This window comes from Mauremys reevesii, linkage group 20 (assembly GCF_016161935.1).
Source record: "Mauremys reevesii isolate NIE-2019 linkage group 20, ASM1616193v1, whole genome shotgun sequence".
NCBI classification, from domain to species: Eukaryota; Metazoa; Chordata; order Testudines; family Geoemydidae; genus Mauremys; species Mauremys reevesii.
The window spans coordinates 21,039,094-21,062,023 of NC_052642.1; the positions used below are offsets into that span (position 1 = coordinate 21,039,094).

Below are 22,930 nucleotides of genomic sequence, written 5' to 3' on the forward strand. Positions count from 1 at the left end.
TTTATGATGAACTAAGTTTATTGCATGCCTAGCAACATTAATGTAAGACACTAGTCAGTTCCCTGAGGGAATGAGGATGGGAATGTTGAACACAGACACTAATATTTCTTGCTGCCATTTCTCATGACATGCTGATCTATCACAACCACATTTCCAGAAGTACTTTACTGTTACCGATTATATTCCAAGTTCATTTCCATCCTTCGTTAATAACCTTCAGGAGACCAGAATAAAGAGCTGTTCTTTAATATTGTGAACTAAAGAGACAAGTCAATTTCTTATGGTCTTGCGGATGGACCACAGGGATGGAGATTGGTGACCTAGGTACTTTTTCTAAATTCTACAAACTTACCATGTAACTTTCGGTAAGCCACTTGGCGGTAATGGGGCACATAAAGTGGGACAAAAAACCTAACTTCATCCAGTGCATTCAGGTTTACAGTGAAACAGAACTTGGCCTAATGCCACTCACCTGAGGTGTTTCTACTCCTTGATTCATGCCCTTGAGGTTGACCACAGCAACAGTGCCCAAGCTGCTCAGGTATGGTTCCAACTAAGCACATTAAAAGCAAGAATACAAGTTTACATTTCTACCTTACTGATGAGGGAAGGACAACAGTATGAGAACAACAGACTGCAGGCTTCTTTTAAATGTGCTTTCTTCAAACAATCACTTAACATGAGCCACTTTTGCAAACGAAATCTAAATGGACAAGATCTGAATTTACCAGATACTCTCATGTCAAAGTTATCATTCCTGATATACTGCCCCTCATTATCTACTGATTTGTGAGCTTACCTAAGGGTGAAGGAGAATACGGTCTCGAAGACCCTGTGGACAGCCTGCGTCCAACCCCTTGCGCAGTGTCTGCTGGTACTGGTGAACAGGAGCCCATCTTCAGAAAGCCCATGGGGCTGGTATTAGACCGTCTCACCACTGCAGATCTAAAAAGATCAAAACGCAAAACAAACTCTTGACGTTGTAGGGAAGCATATGAAACTGGTACTTATCCAAATATGATTTTAATGAGCCTTAAACTCAACTCTCCACACCAAACATTAGCAGCATTTTATATCCTTTGGTCACAAAGTGGAATCACAACTTTTGACGCAGCTGTAATTTATTACAAATTAGAAGTCATTTACCACAAATGTTCCCAACCTTTAGACAACTCGTTTTACCAGTTCAGACACTAGTTGTAATAGCCTGTGCAATTAAGCCCACAATAGAGCATGGACCCCTGTGAACTCCCATTGCTGCATGCACAATTGAGTGGGAAAGCAGGCAACAGCAACAGACTCCAACACAAATGCTGATCATTAAGGCAGGAAAAGGGAGCTTAGAATATACCCATCAGAAGAGTTTGAAGTACTGGGCCTGGTATGCGGATCAGCTGTTGGGAACAAGTTATTAAAAACAAAGTAAGGCCCTTGCCAAACTGCAGCAGTATAGCCTCAAAATTAGAAATCATGAAAAATCCAGGTAACTGTAAAAAGAAAACTAGGTTGCAAGTTATCTGTCTCTTGAACCTAATGTTCTGGCTCCAGTGAGTACCAAAATAAGATAAATGGGCTGGATAAAGAGTGAAAAGTCTGGGAGTGGACCAGGAAACAGCAAGTCTAGTTCCAAGAAGAGCTTTTTATTATTATGAAGCGCCAATTAACAACTCACACACCATAATCTGTCCCTTGATGTTCTAATAAAACAACGCTTGCATTCATCCTATCATTAACATGTGAAATAAGAACAGAAGAACTTATTACTGACATTTCAGTGCATGTCATAATGCTATAGAACATACAAAGAAGGACAAGAGAGCAAGAATTCATCCTTTTACTTACTGAGGCAACATTTTAGAGTGGAAAAAACAAGTATATTCTAGGATTTCTCTACTTCTCTTTACTGAAAAACTCACTACATTGCCAGCCATCTAACTGCAGATTGTGATGAACTAATACATTGTAGTCATTCAAAAGTCTGTTTTGAATTATTCCGTGCAAAACAATTAAACTCTTCGTATAATTCAGCTTACACAAATGTAACTCTGGTAATAATTTAATGTGCAAGAAAGCAGGCCATCTTTTAGTGTATAAACACAAAGGAAGGCCAAGAGAAAAAGGAATAACTCACCTCGGTGATCCATGGGGGTTTGACACAGGGCTGGCAGTAGATGTGAGATTCTGCTCTATACGCTGATAATTCCGCAACTGAGTGGGAACCGGAATAGGTGCCGTTTCGCTGCGTGGGGATACTGAAGGCTGACATTGTCTGAAGTTGGGAGGTATTGAGAGAGGAAATGACTGCTGGTAAGTGGGTCTCTTGCTAATTTGTACCATTGTTCATATTTAAAGAAAATCCCAGAAAGGCAAATAAACTCCAGTTCTGCAGAGCATGTAGACAACAAAGTCTGCAGTTTATCCAAGTTTGGCTCAATCACTTACAAAGCAAGATCAAGACCAGTATGCCATTAATGAGCTTCTCTTACACTCGCCTTCTGAGTGCAGAGAACTGCAACACTAACTGGTAGAATCAATCATGCAGCACAGTCTGCAGATCAGCAGAACTCCATTCCTTCCAGTCAGCCTCCTCTGTTCACTACCTTTCAAAACAAAGTGGTTCTAGGAAAACCCACTGTGTAAAGAACAGGAAGTTCAAGAGCAAAATTGACTGGAATGTTTACAAAAGCTACTAAGGCACAATCCGAGATTTCCCAAGAGACATTGTGAATTCATAAAAAAAAAAACACAACGTTATGTAATCAACTCCTACATGCACAAAATGACCAAAACACCACACCTGAGCACTAAACCATTTCATCAAGCTGCAGATGAGTTTTATGTACTTCAGCTAGTAAGTGTCAGTGACTTCTCTCTCAAAGTTAGTTTTGATAAGTGGATCAACTTTCTCCATGATAAGAATTTAACCAGTTATCACCACTTTCAAGTAAAAACATAACTTAAGCACAGTTTCCAATTAACAGATTCCTCCAAGGAAGACAAGATATCCTACCTGGTCCCTCATACAAACTACCAACCTCAGAGAGAGAAAAATTATTGGAAGGATTGCAAATCAAACCATTTTTACAAGCATTGTGTGATTGATATTTAATTTCAATCATTTTCTAATTTATAATGCATTAGTTTATATTAAAAATTGATTCATAGCTTTTCTTCTATCCAGGACAAAGGTAACTTGTGAATATAAAACCTGTTCAAGTTTGTTTTGTCTTTTTAAAATAAAATTTTAATTTATGTCCTCTTTAAGGTCTTTTTTCTGTCTTAGATGCTGTCTCCCTCCTGTCCCCCATGGCTCTCTCATTCTTTCACTTGGATAACTAGTGTGTAAAACATGCCAGCCTGTATTCGGTATTCTGCTTCAGCAGATGAAGACAAACTACCTAAATGCACCAAATTTTATGTAACATCTTGAAGTCCTCCATTCCCCAAAAAACCCCAATGCTTTCACACTGATGAAGAAAGCACTGGTGATTCTAGACTAACGACTCTAACGCTTTACTGAATTTTACTAACAGCAAACCAAACCACAGTACAGGAGAAAACACAGAGTTATTCAGCTGTTGGGGAAATTGATACATATATGCCAAACTTAACAGTATTTTTCTAGAATGTACTTCCTTTGGCTAACCCTATTGCCAAAGCAATGCTCCTACTCTTTTCCGATATTGGTTTCTCACCTTTATAAACCGAAATCCCTCAGCAAGTTTTATATACCAAGAAACTGAAAATCCAGCAGATTACCTCACATACTGGTACTAGCCCTGCATCCCATATGGCTCATAACATTTCTTTCCAGAAGCCAGCTACAGACGACTGAATGAGAAACTCCACACAGATACTCAAGATTGGGAGAAAGGACCACCTCAGTGTAATCGTAAAAAAGCACAGACTACAAGGACCAACTCTTCTAACCTTGGCCTTAACCCCAAGGGTACCTTCATGATGATGTGCCCATAAATGAGCCTCAGCCTACCTCACCCCTACAGAGGCAGAAGAGAACCCTTGCTGGGACTCTAGCCTGTGAGCCACGGTGGGAGCAACAGGGGCATAGTTGGGCCCACAAAGGAACTTTAGAGAAGGTAGTGAGAAGAGAAAGAACGCAACAGTGTGAAGCAAAAGGAAGGGGAAAGTAGCAAACAGAGGAACAAAATAGAAGGCAAACTGGAAGGAGGAAAGGACATCCGGGCACTCCTGTGTGGAAGCTAACTCTAATCAGACAGCAAGGGTCCTCCTGAAGTAGTCAATTTCAAAAGAATTTAGAACTATTTTCGTCTTCCAGATGAACCTTCTGTTCCCTCCTTCCAGAGTTAGATTTGAGCTATTCCACCATGCATGTTCTGGTCTAATGAGATGCTCCTTCAAGGAGCTGCAGAAAACCACTGGAAGAAAGACTCATTGATGGAGCAGAGGAGCAGCCAGTCAGCGTAACAGAAAGCTGAGAGCCGCAAGCAGGCAGAAGTGCCAAGACATCTATTATTCAGAAAGAAAGTCACTCTCTCAGGGGAAGGAAGTGGCAGACAGAAGTTGACAAAAAGCAACTATTTTACCTACCCATCTTGCTAAAGCTGAAGGAAATGAGCAGTCACTACAACCACTGCCTGGCTTTGGTTCTATTGAAATCTGGATTCTTGATATTATTTTGAAACAGCTGCATTCATTACTTTGCCGTTCCATTATATGAAATACTGCTTCCTTATACAGCACTGATTTCCCATTAACTAAACCTTTTAAGGATCTCATGACTTGCTTTACTCCAACACAGTGAGGCAAAACAAATGGCTAAAACTGTTGTGAAAATACCTCCTAACATAACATGATCTACAACTCCCCTGGGGATGGTGCTTCCTTAATGATAGAGAGCCGTGCCTCCTCTTGCTGCTGTTCAGTGACTAGAAACCATTGTTAATTCAGGAGTTGTTGTAAGCACATTTGAGCAGATAATACTCTGTCAACAGGTTTCTGGCAGGCTGATCAGGCTGCAGAACTCCAGCTCATACTTAAAGAAGTTTCTCAGCTTTGCAACAATTCAGATATTCTGCACCTCATCTGCTGCAGTGGTGAATCTGCCAAAAGACAGTAATGAAACCACAGCTTTAAGGGCCACATGCTGAACATAAGGGCCTAAAGCTTCCGTGCACGGAGGGCAGGCTGTACACAGGCCTCCAGTGGCATGATGGGGGAATGCCAAGAACTGGATGCCCCACGTCTAAATTCCAAGCACCGGGGGAGCAGCAGTTACTATATCTGTAGCAGTAGCCGGGGTGGTGGCTATGCAGACAGTTCAGGTCATGCTGCTGAGTTGGGTGATGTTCTCTCCCCACCTGACCTCACTCTCTCTTAGTTATGTGCAAAGTTCATTTACTTGGACTTTGTACAGCAAGTTCTTCATTTCGCCCTAAAAAAAGTGAGTTGCCCCTTTTTCATCTCCTAAATATTAACGACAAAGTCATTTAAAGTCAACATTGTGACCTATTTCCTTGCTTGTTGTTTCATTGAAGAAACATACAGCTATTCTTGGGAGGACAGTGGAAGCCTACACCCAAAGTCCAACCCTGGGTATGAGTCATACAGTTACACAGTTTAGTAAAATTAAATTAACCAGTCAATCAGAAAAAAAATCATTTCTCCATAGGGCTTAATTATACTTGGTGAAAAATTCATAATTAAACTTTAAACGAATATTTCCCAGCTTGAAAAACAAAATCACCTTGTAGTTTGAACTGTATAAAACCAAAATATCATAACCATCAGTAAAATACACACACTACTTTTTCAACAAACCACATCAAAAGCAGCTTAATATTCTTAACCAGTTTGGCTGTTAGGTCACCTGATACCAGGTCACCTAGTAACCAGACCTAGTCATTCAGAATTTGATCAAGCAGTAATTAAAAAACCTGTAGTTGGAATACCAAACACCTGTTCCTAGCCAGCACAAATAAGTGGCTCTCTGACATTACCAATGTGGAAATGCACCTAAAATACATTTCATAACTTCAATTAACATTAAGTATATGGAGATATACCTGTATCTTATAGAACTGGAAGAGACCCTGAAAGCTCTCTGCCTTCACTAGCAGGACCAAGTACTGATTTTTGCCCCAGGTCGCTAAGTGGCACCCTCAAGGATTGAACTCACAACCCTGGGTTTAGCAGGCCAATGCTCAAACCACTGAGCTATTCCTCCCTTTAGAGCATAAACAGGCTTTTAGAATATACTTACAATATTACAAAGTCATTAAAAAAATCAGCTACTCTGTTTCTCTGCCCTTAATAGGTATAAGCTCCACCTTTTATATTTAACAGCCCATATGTTATCAAATTTTGCAAACTGCTTTGTGATCAGCAAAAAGTGATAAACTTCTCTTCTTATGACAAGCATTTCTTTAAAAAAAAAATGCAGTATCATCTTCCCGTAATATTAGCATAAGCCAAGGAAACAGTCAATATCTGCAGTCACTATTTGGATAATCATCCACTTTTTCCCTTGTATCAAAAATAGGATTATGAAATGAATTATTTCATCAAATGACAAATTAAATTCTCCTGTTTAGTACTAACAGAAGCATGGGTACACATGACGTTTTGCAAGTGTCACCAAGTCAAAAAATAATGAATTGCCGGTTGTCATCATCATCATCTGACAAGCTGTACCGAGAACTCTGTCTTCAGTTACAATCGGAGGAAAGTGTTTTGAACATTTAAGTCAGGTATATTGCAAAGCAGAATTCCACATACAGAAAAAGGGATTGTGAACCATCATCTCTTACAGATAGCTAATCAACACACAGATTTCCAAGGTACTGAAGGATGTTGGTGGATCACTAACAATTAAAAACTCTAATGTACGCTAGTATGGCTGAAAAGCCAATGTGCTATCAGCGTACCAGAGAGACAAGGTGGATGAGGTAATACCTTTTATTGGACCAACTTCTGTTGGTGAAAGAGACAAGCTTTCAAGCTACAGAGTTCTTCCTCTCATGTCTGTGTAGCTCAAAAGCTTGTCTCTTTCACCACCAGAAGTTGGTCCAATAAAAGGTATTACCTCATCCACCTTGTATCTCTCATATCCTGGGACCAATACTGCACACATCAGTGTACCAGTTTATCAACATTTAACTGCAACAGCCTCCCTTTTTATAGCTCAATAGCTGCTTTTAATGTCCTGAATCCCCAACTGGAGGTCAGTATTGTTTACTACATAATGCTAATCAAACATGTAGACCCATTCTCTGGAGGGCTGTGCCCTGGACACATAATGCTGCTGGTGACATTCAGAATTAATCGAAAAACCAAACACAAATTCTCTCTTTCCTCACGGAACTTAATTGGGTGCATCTGAGCCAGAAGTTAATTGAGCAACCTTCTACCGCTAAAACACAGTTAATAGCAAATATTAAAGAAAGATCTTAGATAGTAGCACTATCCTAAATGAGTTTCCAGTAGGCAACAGCAGTAAAAAAAAAAACCAAACCCTACAGCAACAGAGAAATCATTAAAAAGATGGGAGAGCAACTCAATAACATACCTGTTAGCTGAACCAGAAGAATTACTTCGGATGGAGCTTGAGGATGGTTTCTGTAAAGTTCCTGAGCTTCCAGAAATGGTTAATGGTGACTGCCTGTTAAAACAAGAAGCCACAAACACTGTCACAGAATATGAAGAACTATCTGTAAAAAGAAAAAAACATTTAGCTCTCTGTAGAACTTGCTGATCTCAAGCTACACCTCTACCCCGATATAACACAACCCAATATAACACGAATTTGGATATAACGTGGTAAAGCAGCACTCTGGGGGAGGAGGGGGGTGAGGGGCTGCGCGCTCCGGCGGATCAAAGCAAGTTCAATATAACGTGGTTTCACCTATAATGCGGTAAGATTTTTTGGCTCCTGAGGACAACATTATATTGGGGTAGAGGTGTATTTAAATAGTCATACAGTGTTCTACTGGGCATATTCATCTTCCAGTGGACAGTCCACACTTAGCAATATAAAATTAAACCAGTCACTGCCAAAATCTAACAACTGTAAAGTTGTGCTAAAATATCAGTTTTAGACTATGAAACTTAGTTCGATAAAACCCAGCACATATACCCTCCACACATCATGAAGTCGCTCGAAGCCCGTCTGCCAGCTGCTCCCAATGGCATATCATCTACAGAAAAAGGCAGAGAATAAATTGAAACCACCATAATTTAGTCAAGTCCTGAAAATATATCTTCTATATTCCTGCTTATATGAAATCCTTTTAATGTCTATTACTTTACATACATGCAAACGAAGAAACTTTATCGCCATATTAGCAGCAAGAAATAATATGAACTGCTTCACAGATGATTTCACAAAAGATATCCCAAATCTAACCCAAACTTAAGCTGTTACAGAGAAAGCGGTTCTGTAACAGACTGTTTTTGAAAAGTAATATCAGAAAGATTTTATTCCCAAATTATCCTAATATTTAAGGAAAAGTATAACTAGTTACAGTACAGTATATTAGCACTGTGAAACCTACAACACTGATCTCCAGAAACTCCTTGGAACACAAAACAACTTAACTGAACCAAAGATACTGCACAACATTTTTTAAAAATGGAGACATTTGCAGTGGCATGGGGAAAGCAGGTGATTAAAACAAAACACTAAACATCCATGGCTTATGTTGCCATTATGCAAGTTTAACAAAAATGAAAACACTGAGTACCACGAAACACAGTGTACAGTATAAGCCTTAAAGAGTCCTGTGGCACCTTATAGACTAACAGACGTATTGGAGCATAAGCTTTCGTGGGTGAATACCCACTTCGTCAGACACACGCGTCTGACGAAGTGGGTATTCACCCACAAAAACTTATGCTCCAATACGTCTGTTAGTCTATAAGGTACCACAGGACTCTTTGTTGCTTTTTACAGATCCAGACGAACACGGCTACCCCTCTGATACTTGAGTATAAACCTTGTGTGAAACTGTATGGTTGTGAAGTCTAGTCTTTCATTGTTTCTTAGCTTGAGACAGTAAGTTGCTGTAGATGGAAGAAAGGCAAGAAACTGAACCTTATAAGCTTGACTGGCAATGTTTAGCTGGTCTACGAGTCACATGCTACAGCATGTTCACCCTCAATTGCTAGGACACCTAATGATTCAATGCATCCCTTATTCACAATAGGCTTTTTTTCCCCAGTGTTAATAAATCAGAATTCTCTGTAAATTAAAGGACTCTAATTTCAATCACGTGCCATCACTGCTCTTAGGCACTCTGATAAGCAGCACAGAATAAAAGCTAGGATGCTGGGTTATGTGCACAGAAACTAACCCTTCTACTTCTGGTGCACCCCCAATCCTCACTCTTTTACAAATGATGAAATACATTCTGCAATAAACAGAAGGGTATTCGTTGGAAAGAAAACACAATAAAATATCAAGAAACAAGCTCCCAGTATAAATTAAGATAGGTTTGGAGAAAATAAGAGCAACCAACAATAGGATACAAAAATATTTTTAAAACGAGTGTGGGAAGTGTTCTTAAGCATCAAAAGAAAGAAGATTCTTACATGAGTGATCTGAAGAGATGTTGTGTGGAACCAGAACAAAATCATCTGTGTCACAAGAAGAGTTCTTGCTACTGGTGCTGGCGGAATCTTTGGATACCTGAAGATAGTTAGGAGGACCCAATGGTGGGGAAGACAAGTTTTCGTCTTGAATATGCTGCATGTCTGGCAAGGACTGAAGAAAAAGTGAGAATCATAAGTCCAAATAGTTCACGATGCAGGATCTCCGTTTAGAGGGCAGGCTCACAATACAATAGGATGAATGCTACCCTGTGTATAGCTAGCTGGAAAGAATATAGGGGAAAAAAGTAAAAGGTGAAAAATATATGCATTTAAATTATAAAACTTCTTCAAAGTCTTTTAAAAATACTAATTTGAATTGTGAGACCCTTTTCAGATGGCAAGGAACCTTATTACTAAATATGTATGTAAAGAAAACCTTTTTTGAAAGATATATTGAAGCCAGCTTAGGTGTCGTTTCAGACGGACAATTTCATATTCAGATAGGTAATGGGTACTGACTCTGAAGTTATTCATTCGATCGTCATTCTTCATGGGACCAGGAAGAGACAGAGGCACTTACTCCAAAAAGGGCTAGAGAACTGATGGCCGTCAATCTCTGCCAGCGTAAGGGACCTAGGAGGAGCCCAGAAAGAGGCTATCCAAGGATTACCTGGGAAGCTCATTCACTGTGTTGGATTTCACTCCAGCACAACTAATGATCTGGCACAGTCTTTTATAAAAAAGCATGAAGAATGGGAAAGGATTGAAAATCTTTACAAAACTGCTGCACTAAAAGTCAGCGGTACTGCTTGCTCTGCTTGTTTTTAAGGTAACTGTTTAGGTTATCAGAGTTGAAATTAGAACATGTTAGAGGAGATTTGACAATTTCTGCCCACACATAACAGCAAACTGAGGAATATGTTTTTGACAAGGGTTATTCTGGAAGCAAAACAGAGAACTTACGGGAGGAGAAGCAAAACGACAAGGAGAACTTCCACAGGAACTGCCAGATATTGAGCCTGCATACGTGGGCACTGGCACAGGGCAAGCTGGAGGAGGAAGAGAGGATTGAGATTTGATCAGATCAAACAAATTAACTGACACAAATGCAATGATTTCCTCACTGCTGGCTTTAATTTATAAACACTTCCAGAGCTTGTAAGTACACAGCATGTCCTTGGAAAATGCATTCACACAATGCTACTTAAGACCAGCTGAAATGCCTAAGAAATGCGTAAATGGCAACTACATTTCAACCAAACATGACACTCAAAGATTTCACTGGAGCATGACTGCTGATCTGTGGAAGAGGTTTCAGAAAGAATATGCTACTCAATAGTATATTTTTTTCTAATATGCCTCACTGATGAGAATAAGTGGAAAAATGCAACTACTTACACTTTTTGACTGTTGAAACCTGATCAAGGAAAGGGTGGTTGAAGAATGCTTCTGCAAAACAAAAGGTGAGAACAAATGTGCGTCAACCTACAAACCATATTAGAATCTGCATTATAGCATACAAGGAAATAAGTGGTTACCCTTCCACAGAATCAATACTTCACGTCCAGAGGCTGAAAAGCTTATAAAAGATTAAAGTCTTCCAGGCTATTTGTTGCTATTACACTTGGAAAGGAAATACAGTCAATAGCTTTAAAGAAGTGGCTTGCACTGAGAATCAGACTGGATGTTTACGGGACATTTTATGACTCAATGTCAGGGTTGTAAATAACCGATATGTACAAATGGGCAATGTTTGCATAGTCACTAACAGATGGGGTTCAGTAACCCTACAGTAATTCAGTTCCGTGTTGCTTATCAGGATGGGAAGCTCCCTTACCTTTGTCACCACTAAGTACTCCCCGTTTTGCAAACCCTCATGTTGTGGCCAGCGACTGAATCAAATTAATTTTGAACTCATCAGTGCTACTCCACAGCAGCATGAGGCATTCTCTGTTCCACTCCCCAAGGAGCAGAGCATGCTGCCTCTGTAGCTGGTTTTACAGTTTAAAGTGGAATTAACTTAATTTTTCTCAACAATTTGTGCAATGAACTTGAGTAATTCATTGGTTATTGCTTCAACAACAGAAATATTTGAATGTGTCATTAGTAACTGGGTACCCCAAGATATGTTTAATTGCTTTGGTACATCCAGTTTGGTAGCACTTTATAGTTCCAGAAGAGATGGTCAGCTAATTAGACAGGGAAAACGAATCAACTAAGCAAGACAGTCCTAGATCTTTGTGAGCTTACAATTTGCTTAGAGCAATTAAGAAGGAAAAACACAACAATGCTGCTCACTAGACTTAAGCAAGTTTCTCTTTCTGCAACAGCACTTTCTTCAAAAGCCCAATACAAAGAAGTGAGCATAGTTGCTTAATACTGGCAATCTAATGATTAACTTTATCTGAGGATGAGGTGTTCTTGAGGTTGGGTACAGCACCTGCTGTTCCAATCTGTTCTGCTGTGATAGGCAGGATTTCAAATGCTATTTATATTTTAGCAAAACACAAGCAATTCAAATGATCACTCTTCATTCATTTATTAACCATTCTTACCATATTTAGTGCACCCCCCTTTAAAGTCCTTTCTTGGCTGTCAGTGAGCTGCAAAAGACCCCACCCCTGCAGCAAAGGAAGACATGGGATTCTCACCACAAACAGTCCAATGCTCCTTTAACAGCACCAGGGGGAACAGCTCAGTATTGCAGGTCCCCCAAATGTGTTTCAGCAACCACTGCCAGCCACTATTCCCAGATGGCAGTGCTGAAGAGAGTCAAGTGAAGCACCCACTACAACAGGGCTTCCCTATTGGATATCAGGTGGCCCCCAAAAACCCCAAATCAAAAGTAAGGTGTTAGGTGACAGCTAAGTTATATGCTCACTTTGGCTAGTCCTGTTTGCATTTCATTAATCAATTCAGTAACTCATCTGTATCAGAATATCTGATCGGGAAGAAGATTTATAACTTTGTGTTTTAGATTAGTTGTGCATTGTTACTTACTGGTATCATAAAAATCAGCATTTGTGATGTGTTGACTTCTCTCTTAATCCATGTGAATTTACAAATCAACTTCTTCTGAAACAGTCAATATAGTATGTGGTATTTTATCCAGATTTTGGTAAGGGCCAGATTCTGTAAAACTTCCTACTAGGTGCGGCACTTACTCTGAATACTGTTACTGATTTCAACAAGACTAACCACTGTAGTAAAAAACTGCAGAATCAGGCACTTAGCTATTCTGTTACTGATTTTTTGGTCTGAATTAGGTAAAATGTATTTTTGTTTTTTGAGCTCTCCTGCGAGAACTCCACTAGCGGAACACAGCAAGAATTAAAAATATTTTTATATGAAGAAAGCCTTAAGAATGTAGTGAAGAATTAAAAGGCCTATTGTGAATATTCTCCTCCCTGGCCTCCTCATTGCACATACACAGGAATGACACAGGCCAAATTGTCATTCAATTTCTATATTTGCATAAATGATATATAGTACCTAGGCTTGCTTGTGCAGTTAAGTTGTGATAGCATAGTTCCACAAGCAGAATCCACAAAGTTGTATTTATTGTGTAGGGAACAAGCAGCACATAAAGCATTCAGATTTCACAAGCTCACAGCCATGTCTATTACATTTCTGACTGGATTATTTTCTGCTCCTCCTATGCTTTAACGGTCATTGGTAATTCTCTACTAGCACTAATTCTGATCATAAGAAAAATATAGAAATCTGTAAACAAATCATCCCAGGCATAATAGATACTTGGGAACTCATTCTCTGCCGAACACGAACAAAGCTAGTGTTACATCAGTCCTTCATGCCCCTTCTACATATACACACAGATCATATAGGTGTGAGCTCAAACCAGACATGATCTATATACCACTGTTAAAACAGAGATGTGTTGACATAGAGCATCATGTATATGCTTTACATGGGAAAGCAAAGGGAGAATCCCCATTTTGTGGAAGCTGTATTTCTCTAATCAAAGTGGTATGGAAAATGTTTTCAGCAAATCTAAAGCCAAAAGAGCACTTTAAGAACAAATTATAAATCACTGTAACATGAAATTTAAGAGTAGCAGCCGTGTTAGTTTGTATCCGCAAAAAGAACAGGAGTACTTGTGGCATCTTAGAGACTAACATATTTATTTGAGCATAAGCATAAGCTCAAATAAATGTGTTAGTCTCTAAGGTGCCACAAGTACTCCTGTTCTTTTTATTAAATTTAAGGTATCGCACAATGAAGGCAGCTGTATGCATTCAAAAACAGTATGCAAACCAAACCAGACAGAAAAGTACAGCTCCTCTGCACGCAGCTACCATGTGACAGCTGGTCAGCGAGAGATATAAATCTGGCCTGGCAGAACAAGGGTTTAGTTGGAAACATTCCCCAACAATTACAGAGGACAACTAGACATTAGAAAAGAAATGCTATAAATAGTACACCACCTCACTATTTCAATGCTTTTCTTTTTTAATTAACAACATTTAAATGCTTACAGGTTGCATAAGGTTTGTTCATGTTTAGAATGATTATTTATGAAATTTCATTTCTTAGAAATAATCATGGATTACGTAAGCAGACCATAAGTAGTTGTTTACCACCTAATAAAATATGACTGGCTGCTCCACACCAACTGTTCTTGGGCACGTACCCAACACAGAAACAAGCAGCAAGAAGCAATTTAAAAACAGAAGTTGCCCACTCTCAGATGTTTGTTTTCCCTTGACTGCAACAAATTAACACTGAAGAAAAAGACCACAGTTGAAAGTGATCAGTGACATCAATCTACATTTAATAACTGGTTTTAAAAACAACCCAATCAAAGTCATAGATATAGATTTATTTGATTTGTTTTCACATAGACATGAAGACATTCCTGCTAGGTGACTGTGATGTTAATTATCTAATGATTTGTGGATGAGTATCCTGTGGCCACTGAGATGAGTGAGGGGGGAAAAAATGTCACCTGTGTCTACACCCAATTAAATCAGATGACTGGAAAATTATACTGAACCTGTACATAAACAACAGGGTTAACAGAGAAAGTAAAAAGCCCCTGGAAATGTTTACAAAAAAATTACATACCAAAGTCCATTCTATCTTTTTGGTTTCTCTGAAGTAAACCCAACAGCAGGTCAGCCAGATATGCTGATGTTTCCCTAGGAATACTGTATACAAGGAGAAAGAGAATCAAATATGCATTCATTTCTATTAATATTACATTCCTACCCAGGAAACTAACATCCTGGAACAATACTGCATCTTCACAACAAATGCTTGACTGCCTTACACAGGACACACATTTGGACTCAGCATGGGCAGTGAAAGGATGGTACAATATGTGCCACAGGCATTACATTACTCCCAAGTCAACACAGCAACATTAAATGTCAATTCCTACTGGGTCCAGGCATCACAAAGGAAAGGAAAGTGGGGTGGCTAACTCATACAATTGTCAAGAGGGAAACAGTGGCCCCAGAACAAAGGTTGTAAGAACTCATCTGGTCAGCAATTAAAGTCAGGCATAAGGGGAATTCATACTTGATAAGCCTGGAGTAAACCAACTAAGACTTCTAATTTCAATTTATCAAGGTAAACCCATGCCCCTCTCCCCAGTATTCTCCTGATTATTCAGATTTCTGAGTGGAGATTTCAACTCCACGACCAGACTTGTGAAGAGACTCCCCCTGCAAATATAGATTTGGGAAAGGCTCTGCCTTTAAAAGTCTTTGGATGAGAACTATACAGTTGGGCCATGTTTTTCAGAAATGACTAGTGATTTAGGACACCTCACCTTGAGAGCCCAACTTGAGGCACTTGAAAGGGAGTAGTGCTCCAAACTTTTAGAAAAACAGGCCCCTTTAATATGTCTTCAGTTGGGCACCCAAGAACTGAGGCATGCAAAAATCACTAGTTACTTTTGAAACTCTTTGCCTTGATCTCTGAAAGGGTGTCAAATATACACCAGTAGCTAATAAGTGCCTTATTGTAGGTTAGTAGAAGTGGGGAGACACCCTTTGATTTGGCATTTTGATGCCACAGTTCAGACTACAAAAACAAATGAAAAACAAAATAAAGCCAAGATGAAGAACTTCACAATGTGTTATGCTCTGAAACAGTTCCCAAAGCAGCACATAGTCCCTGTTTGTCTCCATGATTTATATAACAAACCTGCTTTAAAAAAAAAGCCAAAAAAACCTAACTGTTGTCTGTCAGCCCTGCAAACTGAAGCGGAGATCTGAGAGTCAAGCTGGGTGCTCTTTCTGGTTTGTTCATCAGTAAAACACTCTGAAAATGGAACTTAATTAACAATTCTGCTGTTCCCATTCGCCCCAGCCTGGGCTGGCTTGCTACAACCAGACTACACCCAGAAGTTGTATTGGCTGTGCAGAACTAACAGGAGTAGTAAAAACATATTTGTCACTGAAGTCAGTAGATATGATTTAACAGACTCATATAGCAGATGTTTTGGGTGAGGTGGTTCCTTCTTTATATAGTCACTTTGGGAAATCGTAACTGTATTTTAAAAGAGACGTAACCATCCAAATCACTTAATTTCTATAGATATAAAATTACTATACAAAATATACATACCTAGGAATCAGATTCCTGTTTTTTTCATAAAACATTCTCAAGTCTTGAGGACTATTGGCCTGTCAAATAAAAATGTGAATTTGTTTAAAAACTCACTTCAGCAGTGAGAATAGCCTTCCCACGTGTTTATGCACGTGCGCACAAAAAAGGAGACTTGGCCAATTCAAGTGCATATGCGTAAAGAGGCTTACAGTATCATAAGGGAGATATGAGCTCAGAACTGACTTTACCGAGCATCCTTAGGCACATGCATCCCAGACTACACATTCAGATCTCTAAAGGACTGAGTGTGAGCCACCCTTCTCTTCTGAGTACCCACAGCCACCTGGTCCTTGAAGCAATATCAACAACAGACTAAGACGACATTATGAATCCTAATCCTCATGGCTGGCTGGCAGTTCCACAGCCATGTGGATTCATCTGCTCCTGTCAGATGAAAATGACCAATCAAATGAGAGGCAGGGAAAGTAAGTCTTACCTGAAAAGGTGGCTTCCCAACAAGACACTGATAAATCACAGTTCCTATACTCCACAGGTCTGCCTTGGCATCGTAGTGTTGCGACATAATAACCTCAGGAGCCTGGAAAATACAGGAAAGTTACAGAAGAGATTATGAAAAACTGGCAGCCACAATGTTACAAATCAAATCGTTAATATTTATCTCACTGCAGCAGGATCAGCCCACAAATCAAACTGCAGTAATAGAATGTCCAGTTTACTGCAACAAGGTCAATATTTTGATAAGATAAAAATTAACATTTTAGTCTGTACCACTGTATGACTTCAGACACCAAACTGTTTACTTTTTAAACTCTGAACACCTGCATTCTTGGAGGAAAAAAAAAAGTAAATCTTGGTGGTATTAATATAGGAAAAGGAGGCAATTTGTATGCATGGAGGTATGCCAAATGATTAATACCTTATTCTTATACAGTGCTTTTTAACAGAAGATCTCAAGTGCTTTACAAAGAAAGGAGTATCACCACCACCACTGTACAGATGGGGAAACTGAGAAACCTATAGGTGGAATGACTTCTCCAAGGTTACCCCACAGGCTAGTGGGACAGCCAAAAACAGAATTCAGGTCTCCTGAGTCCCAGTCCAGTATTTTATCCACTAGGCCACACTGCCTCAGAAAGACAAAAGGCAATTAAAGTGAAATTGCTATCTGGAGTTATGAGTATGAAGGGAGAATACATAAATGCCATTTTCATTCCAACTACTGAAATAATTGTTTGTTTACTCCAAGTCTTCTTCCAATGTTTGCATTCTAGCCATTTTCCCTTTCTCCCACTCCATGACCCTTCTTATTCCACAGAAACTGGGAATCAGGCAATGCCCTACTTCAGAAGACAATGCCAACAAGTATAAAGGCAACTAGTATGCAAGCTTACAGATTAGTTTCTAGTGCATCAAGAATTATGCAAGAACCAATATGTCTCATAACCCATAATATCAACACAGATACCATGGCCAGTTTTAATTTACCAGAATATTTCTTCACTGCACTGCTAAAGAAATGCTCAGTTTTCCCCTCATTTGAACAATCATGACCTCCAGGCCTCAAAACAGCATATGCTGAAGAGATAGTAGAAAGGTAAACTGTATGCTCCCCTTAACATCCTCCTCGTTAAATAGCATGCACTAGCCTGTCTCCAAATCCTATTTCTTTGATAACAATGTATCAAATACAGAATGTAGTTTAAAATACTGTCACTCACCATATACATAGGGGACCCACACAAAGTGGCAGCCATCATGTTACTATGCAGGTAACGAGCAAAACCAAAATCAGCTGTTTAAAGAAACACATGTCATTGAAAAGAAAAATAATGCTTAAACCTATGCAGTCTATGATGGATTTATCTTTCGTTATCTACTGTAATCACAAGTTAAGAGTGAAAAGTAAGTGCAGCATTGTCATAAAATGCCAGCTTAGTGGAGAAGCAGAAGGCTGTGTATAAACTCAAAGAGAAGCAAACAGGAGCAATGCACCAACCTCCCTAACAGCAAGCCAAGAAATAGCAGCAGCAGCATTTGTACAAATTGCTACTCGGCCAACTCTCCAGCTGCAGACTACGCTTTTGACATCAGCAGGAAAGGATTAAACACAGTAGCTAAATATAAATGGTTCATTAAGAGTGATGAATACACAGTCTGCTTAATTAAAATCACTCAGGTAAAAGTTTGGAAATTTAAATTTCAGATGCCTGAACCTTTCTGCACAAACAAGAAGGTTGGAGAATTGTCAAACATGGTGGCAAGGGGAGTAATTTTGCCTTTTCTGTACTGATTAGAAGACAGGAATGAATTTATTGGAATGAGCCATATACCTCAGATACCTCATTTTCAACAACAGAATGCATCATAAAAGAAACAAATTAAATACAAAATATCTGTTTCAATGGAAACTCACTGCCCTAATTCCTTGAGATAGAACATTTTCAGAAATTCAGTCAGGGTAAGGTCAAAACAGTTCATATCCCATGTCAATTACAATACCAAACCCCTTCCTACCAAAAATACACCAAAAACTACATCTAGAACCTTTTTAAAAAGAAGAAGTCTTAGGAGTCCTCCCACCACAAGCACATTCTGAATTATGAACAAACTGCTGATTCTCACATATTCTGAAATGGGCTAAAAATTTTGTAAAGTTTTTAAAACTACAGCAAACCAAAGATTTATGGTCTCTCAATTAAAATAGTTTAATATTAGAACCATTAATCAGCATGATTTTGTAACTGTTTCTTCAGGATACCTGTTTGATAAAATTTAACCAAAAAGTTTATTATAATTCAAGTTTCTTAATACTGGGGACCCATCTTCTAGCTTAGATTTCTATTCTCCAGGTTTGTGTGTGATTTGCAGCAATGTAATGAACATAAACTCCTAAAGCAGAACCTTTCATTCTACTGCACTATAAAGTCGCAATTGAGTGGATTTCACTGTATTTGAAGTTTACCTTTTAAGGAAAAAAAGAATTTACCTATTTTGATTCGTATGCCACTGACGCTTGACTTCCTACGACTTGCGTAAGACAACAAGATGTTCTGTGGTTTAAGATCCCTATGAATTATTCCCTTACTATGTAGGATACGCATAGCAGCTGCAATCTGCTGGAGGAAAACTCGGATGGTGTCTTCACTAAGTGTTCCTTTAGCTGAAAATACATATATTTAAACACATTAGAAAGTAAACACCACCTGTATTTATCTTGAGCAAAATGGAATAAATCTAACACCACTGAGCTGCACTGAAAGTCTGAAAGAAAGCCAAACAGGTAACATTCCTGCATTCAATCAATAACAATGGTATTTTAAAGCTTTTCTATAAATGCATAATCCCCAATTACACATTCAATATGCATTTCCACAGCTTTAGTACTAGTGATATTTTTTAGTTATGTGTATTTACAGTAGTCTACTCAGCTTTGTGGCATTTTGATTGTAAAGCTTGTCATCGTCACTGCAGAATGCTGCTCTGAGTCATCTAAAAACTATAGAACTACAGGAGGCAAGCAACAGGAAAACAGTTTACTAAACATTTACTTAGAATTGCACAAGTATAAAAGATGTGCAAGACCATGCTGTCAATAGTAAACCCTAAATCTCTTCTCTCTTTCAATTAAGTTACATTCCATACAAGCAGCTAAATTATGCTGGAAATAACATTCATATATGACAGCTGTGCTTCAAAGAAAATAAACCAATGTTTTTGTGTAGCTCTTCGAAAGGTGTTAGATGACTTGTGCAGGAACATACGGTGCAGTATGAGAAAATATGTAGCTTTTTAAAAAAAAAAACACAATTGACTTCAAGGGGAGTTCGATCGGACCATAAGTTTAGTTTTACCAATCATTTCAATGGAAGCTAGATCAGGCCCTTAGTATACACAGATGCAGTAACAGCAGCTGTTAGTAAACAAAAATCCATTCCACACAAAAAGATATAAAGAATGTGACAAGGATAAAAAAAAAAAAAAGTAACTTTCCAGGGAAGGATGATTTATTTCTCCCCAAAGAGAAGACTTTTTAAAAAAATGAACTCATGTCATGATTCTGAAACTTGCGTCATCGCCCTGGGCAGAGGCATGCAGGAGGGTGAAATCTCTCACTAGTAAAACAAAAGTGCCTTTTTTCCACAAAGCCTCATTATCCAAGTAATTCAGCAAATTTCTAGAGGCAATTCCTAGAAAATGGAGTGGGAAGAATCAAAACAAGATCAGTGGCACCACAGACTCAGATTTAGAATATAATCTGACAAAAATGTGCACCATGTTACCAAAGCGTTAGAGTAGAACTTTTCTTCTTTCAGCTCTACAAATAATGGAATGTTTTAAATTCAACTGTTTCAGGTTAAGGACAAAAGGCATGGACAGAACTCTTATAGATTGATCACTTATTTTATTAGCTTTTGGTAGAGTTAGCATTAAAAGAAACATTTATAATGGCTAAGGGACAACTTTTATACAAATGCAAAACCTGAAGCTGCAAGGAGAAATAAGAAGTTGGTTTCCAAATTCTTGGAGGTGTGTGTTATAACATAACAAATATAGGAGTTGGAATACTTCTTCCATTAGATTTAAGAACAGCTACCAAACATAAATACAGCCAGACTGGGTCAAGATCAATGGTCCATCTAGCCCAATATCCTGTCTTCCAACAGTGGCCAGTGCCAGGTGCCCCAAGGGGAATGAACAGAACGTGATCCATCCCCTGGCGCTCATTTCCAGCTTCTGGCAAACAGAGACTAGGGACATCCCTGACCATCATGGCTAAATAGCCATTGACGGACCTATCCTCCGTGAACTTATCTAATTTTTTTTTGAACCCTGTTATAGTTTTGTCCATCACAACATCCTCTGGCAATGAGTTCCACAGGTTGACTGTGTGTTGTGTGAAGAAGTACTTCCTTTTGTTTTAAACCTGCTGACTATTAATTTCATTGGGAAATTTCACTGGAAAGACTATTCAGTAGAAACAGACGGTGGCAGTGTAACTTTATATCAGAAAATGGAGCAACTGATGGGATTTCATTGGGTTCATACAGTGATCCATGTTGCTAACCAAAAAACCATAACCTCCTGACCTAACATTAATAGTAAGTTTCACCATCTTAAAGCATTTTCTCCTAATTCAGCCATATAGGAGCTCAAATCTCTGATTTCCTATGTGCTTGGGCATCACAAAATAAACTTAAATATCCTGTTACTTAACCAGAAACAGTAAATTATATTGCCCTCACATACAGGATTGTAACAGTTTTTCCCATTGCTTTCTGTTCTGGGGAGTGTTGCATGCTAAGCAATAGTCCAAAAAGGAAAGTCAGTCCCCAAAACATAGCCTCGTTAAATCCTCCTCGAGGCACAAGCACCTCCTTACGTTTGGAAACTGAGTTGATTAACAAACTGGGTGCAACATATCTAGAGTTTGTTTAAAACAGAAATCACTTAAGATATTCAACATTAGCTGCTTTACTGTAACAGTGAAATTTGAAAAGCAGGACATTCAGTGACCACATTCAGTGTCAACATTTATGAAATTACATTAGCGATATTACACAAATACACATAAAAATATGTACATCAGAAGCAAAAAAGAAATACTGATGGATTTTACAACTGTAGAATATGTTTAGCATGACAGTATACTAATAGAGAAACATGGTAATCAAATACCTTGTAAGTAATCTGCCAAGTCTCCACCATTGCAATACTGTTGAAAAGAAAGGAAAGGCTGGTACTCAAAATGTAGATGTCTGAATGTTCACTCCATTCATTAGATGTTAATTTTCATTTCTTATATGTTTTTTCCTAATAAAATCTAGAAAATCTTTTCCATCTGTTTGACTTTAATATTATTTTTGTTAATTATTCATAGTTATTAATTCTGGTGTGTAATGGAAACATTCCGTTAAGAATTATGGTATTGTGAACAGAAACACTGCATAATTTATAGAACACACACAATTACTGTTGTCTTTAACAGTGCATATGAAATTAATGATCCAGCTTTCAGATTTATAAATTTCAGCCAGCCAAGGTTATATTGCAGTTATATCTGCTTAGTCAATCCATTTTTATAGCACTTTTTTAAATGAAGACTAATTCAAATCCAGTTAAACAGAAAAATACACAAACACATACCTCCATTACCAAGAAGACACAGTTGGACATTTCCTGAAAGAAAAGCACAATAAATCTCATTTAGGGTGATGACAAGATAGGGCCTTCAAAACAAAACCAACCAACCAAAAAACCCTTACACTAACCAAATGTAGTATTAGATTTTCAATTAACTGAAATGACCTCACTCGAAATTATTACATTTTAGTGTAATAACTGATGTTCCTAAGTCTTCATACAATAGGCATTAAAATTTTAAAATTGTATATTAGTTCTCATGAAGATTGCCAGACAAATCATCAAAGAGTGAATCTCTAGCCATACAAAATGCACGGCAAAGAGAGCAACAGTGTGACCGTCATTCACATATTGTCCCTTTAGCCTTCATACCTATTCAGTACCTTAGCCAACTCTACATTAATAAAGGACCAATCAGGTGTCCACCCCATATTTGGCTACCTCTTTAACTAGACACCGGTCCAACCAATCAGCCATTAGATGGCATTTGTTGTTTTTTAACATCCTGGGTCAAATTTGATCTAGTGACAAGGCAAAAGGTGTCCCAAGATTTTCCAGAGCCAGCCAATCCCCTGTAAGAGGGATTTCAAAGTAAGGTTCCCTGCTCCTTGGCCAAACAAGCATT

At 38.5% G+C, this 22,930-nt stretch overlaps 1 protein-coding gene across 5 annotated transcripts in view; it reads right to left on the minus strand.

The window, feature by feature from the left end:
* The window catches only part of ULK2 (unc-51 like autophagy activating kinase 2), a 52,886-nt gene that overhangs the window by 13,174 nt on the left and 16,782 nt on the right, over positions 1-22,930 (minus strand). For 3 of the 5 annotated variants that reach the window (XM_039507714.1, XM_039507715.1, XM_039507717.1), the window contains 15 exons: positions 22,309-22,341; positions 21,841-21,877; positions 19,151-19,324; positions 17,883-17,956; positions 16,640-16,741; positions 16,162-16,220; positions 14,653-14,735; positions 10,966-11,016; positions 10,531-10,616; positions 9,568-9,739; positions 8,114-8,174; positions 7,547-7,639; positions 2,132-2,269; positions 800-945; positions 473-553 (listed from right to left, as the gene is read on the minus strand). In XM_039507714.1, the coding sequence (XP_039363648.1) occupies positions 473-553; positions 800-945; positions 2,132-2,269; positions 7,547-7,639; positions 8,114-8,174; positions 9,568-9,739; positions 10,531-10,616; positions 10,966-11,016; positions 14,653-14,735; positions 16,162-16,220; positions 16,640-16,741; positions 17,883-17,956; positions 19,151-19,324; positions 21,841-21,877; positions 22,309-22,341 (1,390 nt within the window). Of the gene's footprint in view, positions 1-472; positions 554-799; positions 946-2,131; positions 2,270-7,546; positions 7,640-8,113; positions 8,175-9,567; positions 9,740-10,530; positions 10,617-10,965; positions 11,017-14,652; positions 14,736-16,161; positions 16,221-16,639; positions 16,742-17,882; positions 17,957-19,150; positions 19,325-19,578; positions 19,641-21,840; positions 21,878-22,308; positions 22,342-22,930 lie in introns of those variants that run through there. The other 2 variants (XM_039507716.1, XM_039507718.1) reach the window with 2 other exon arrangements.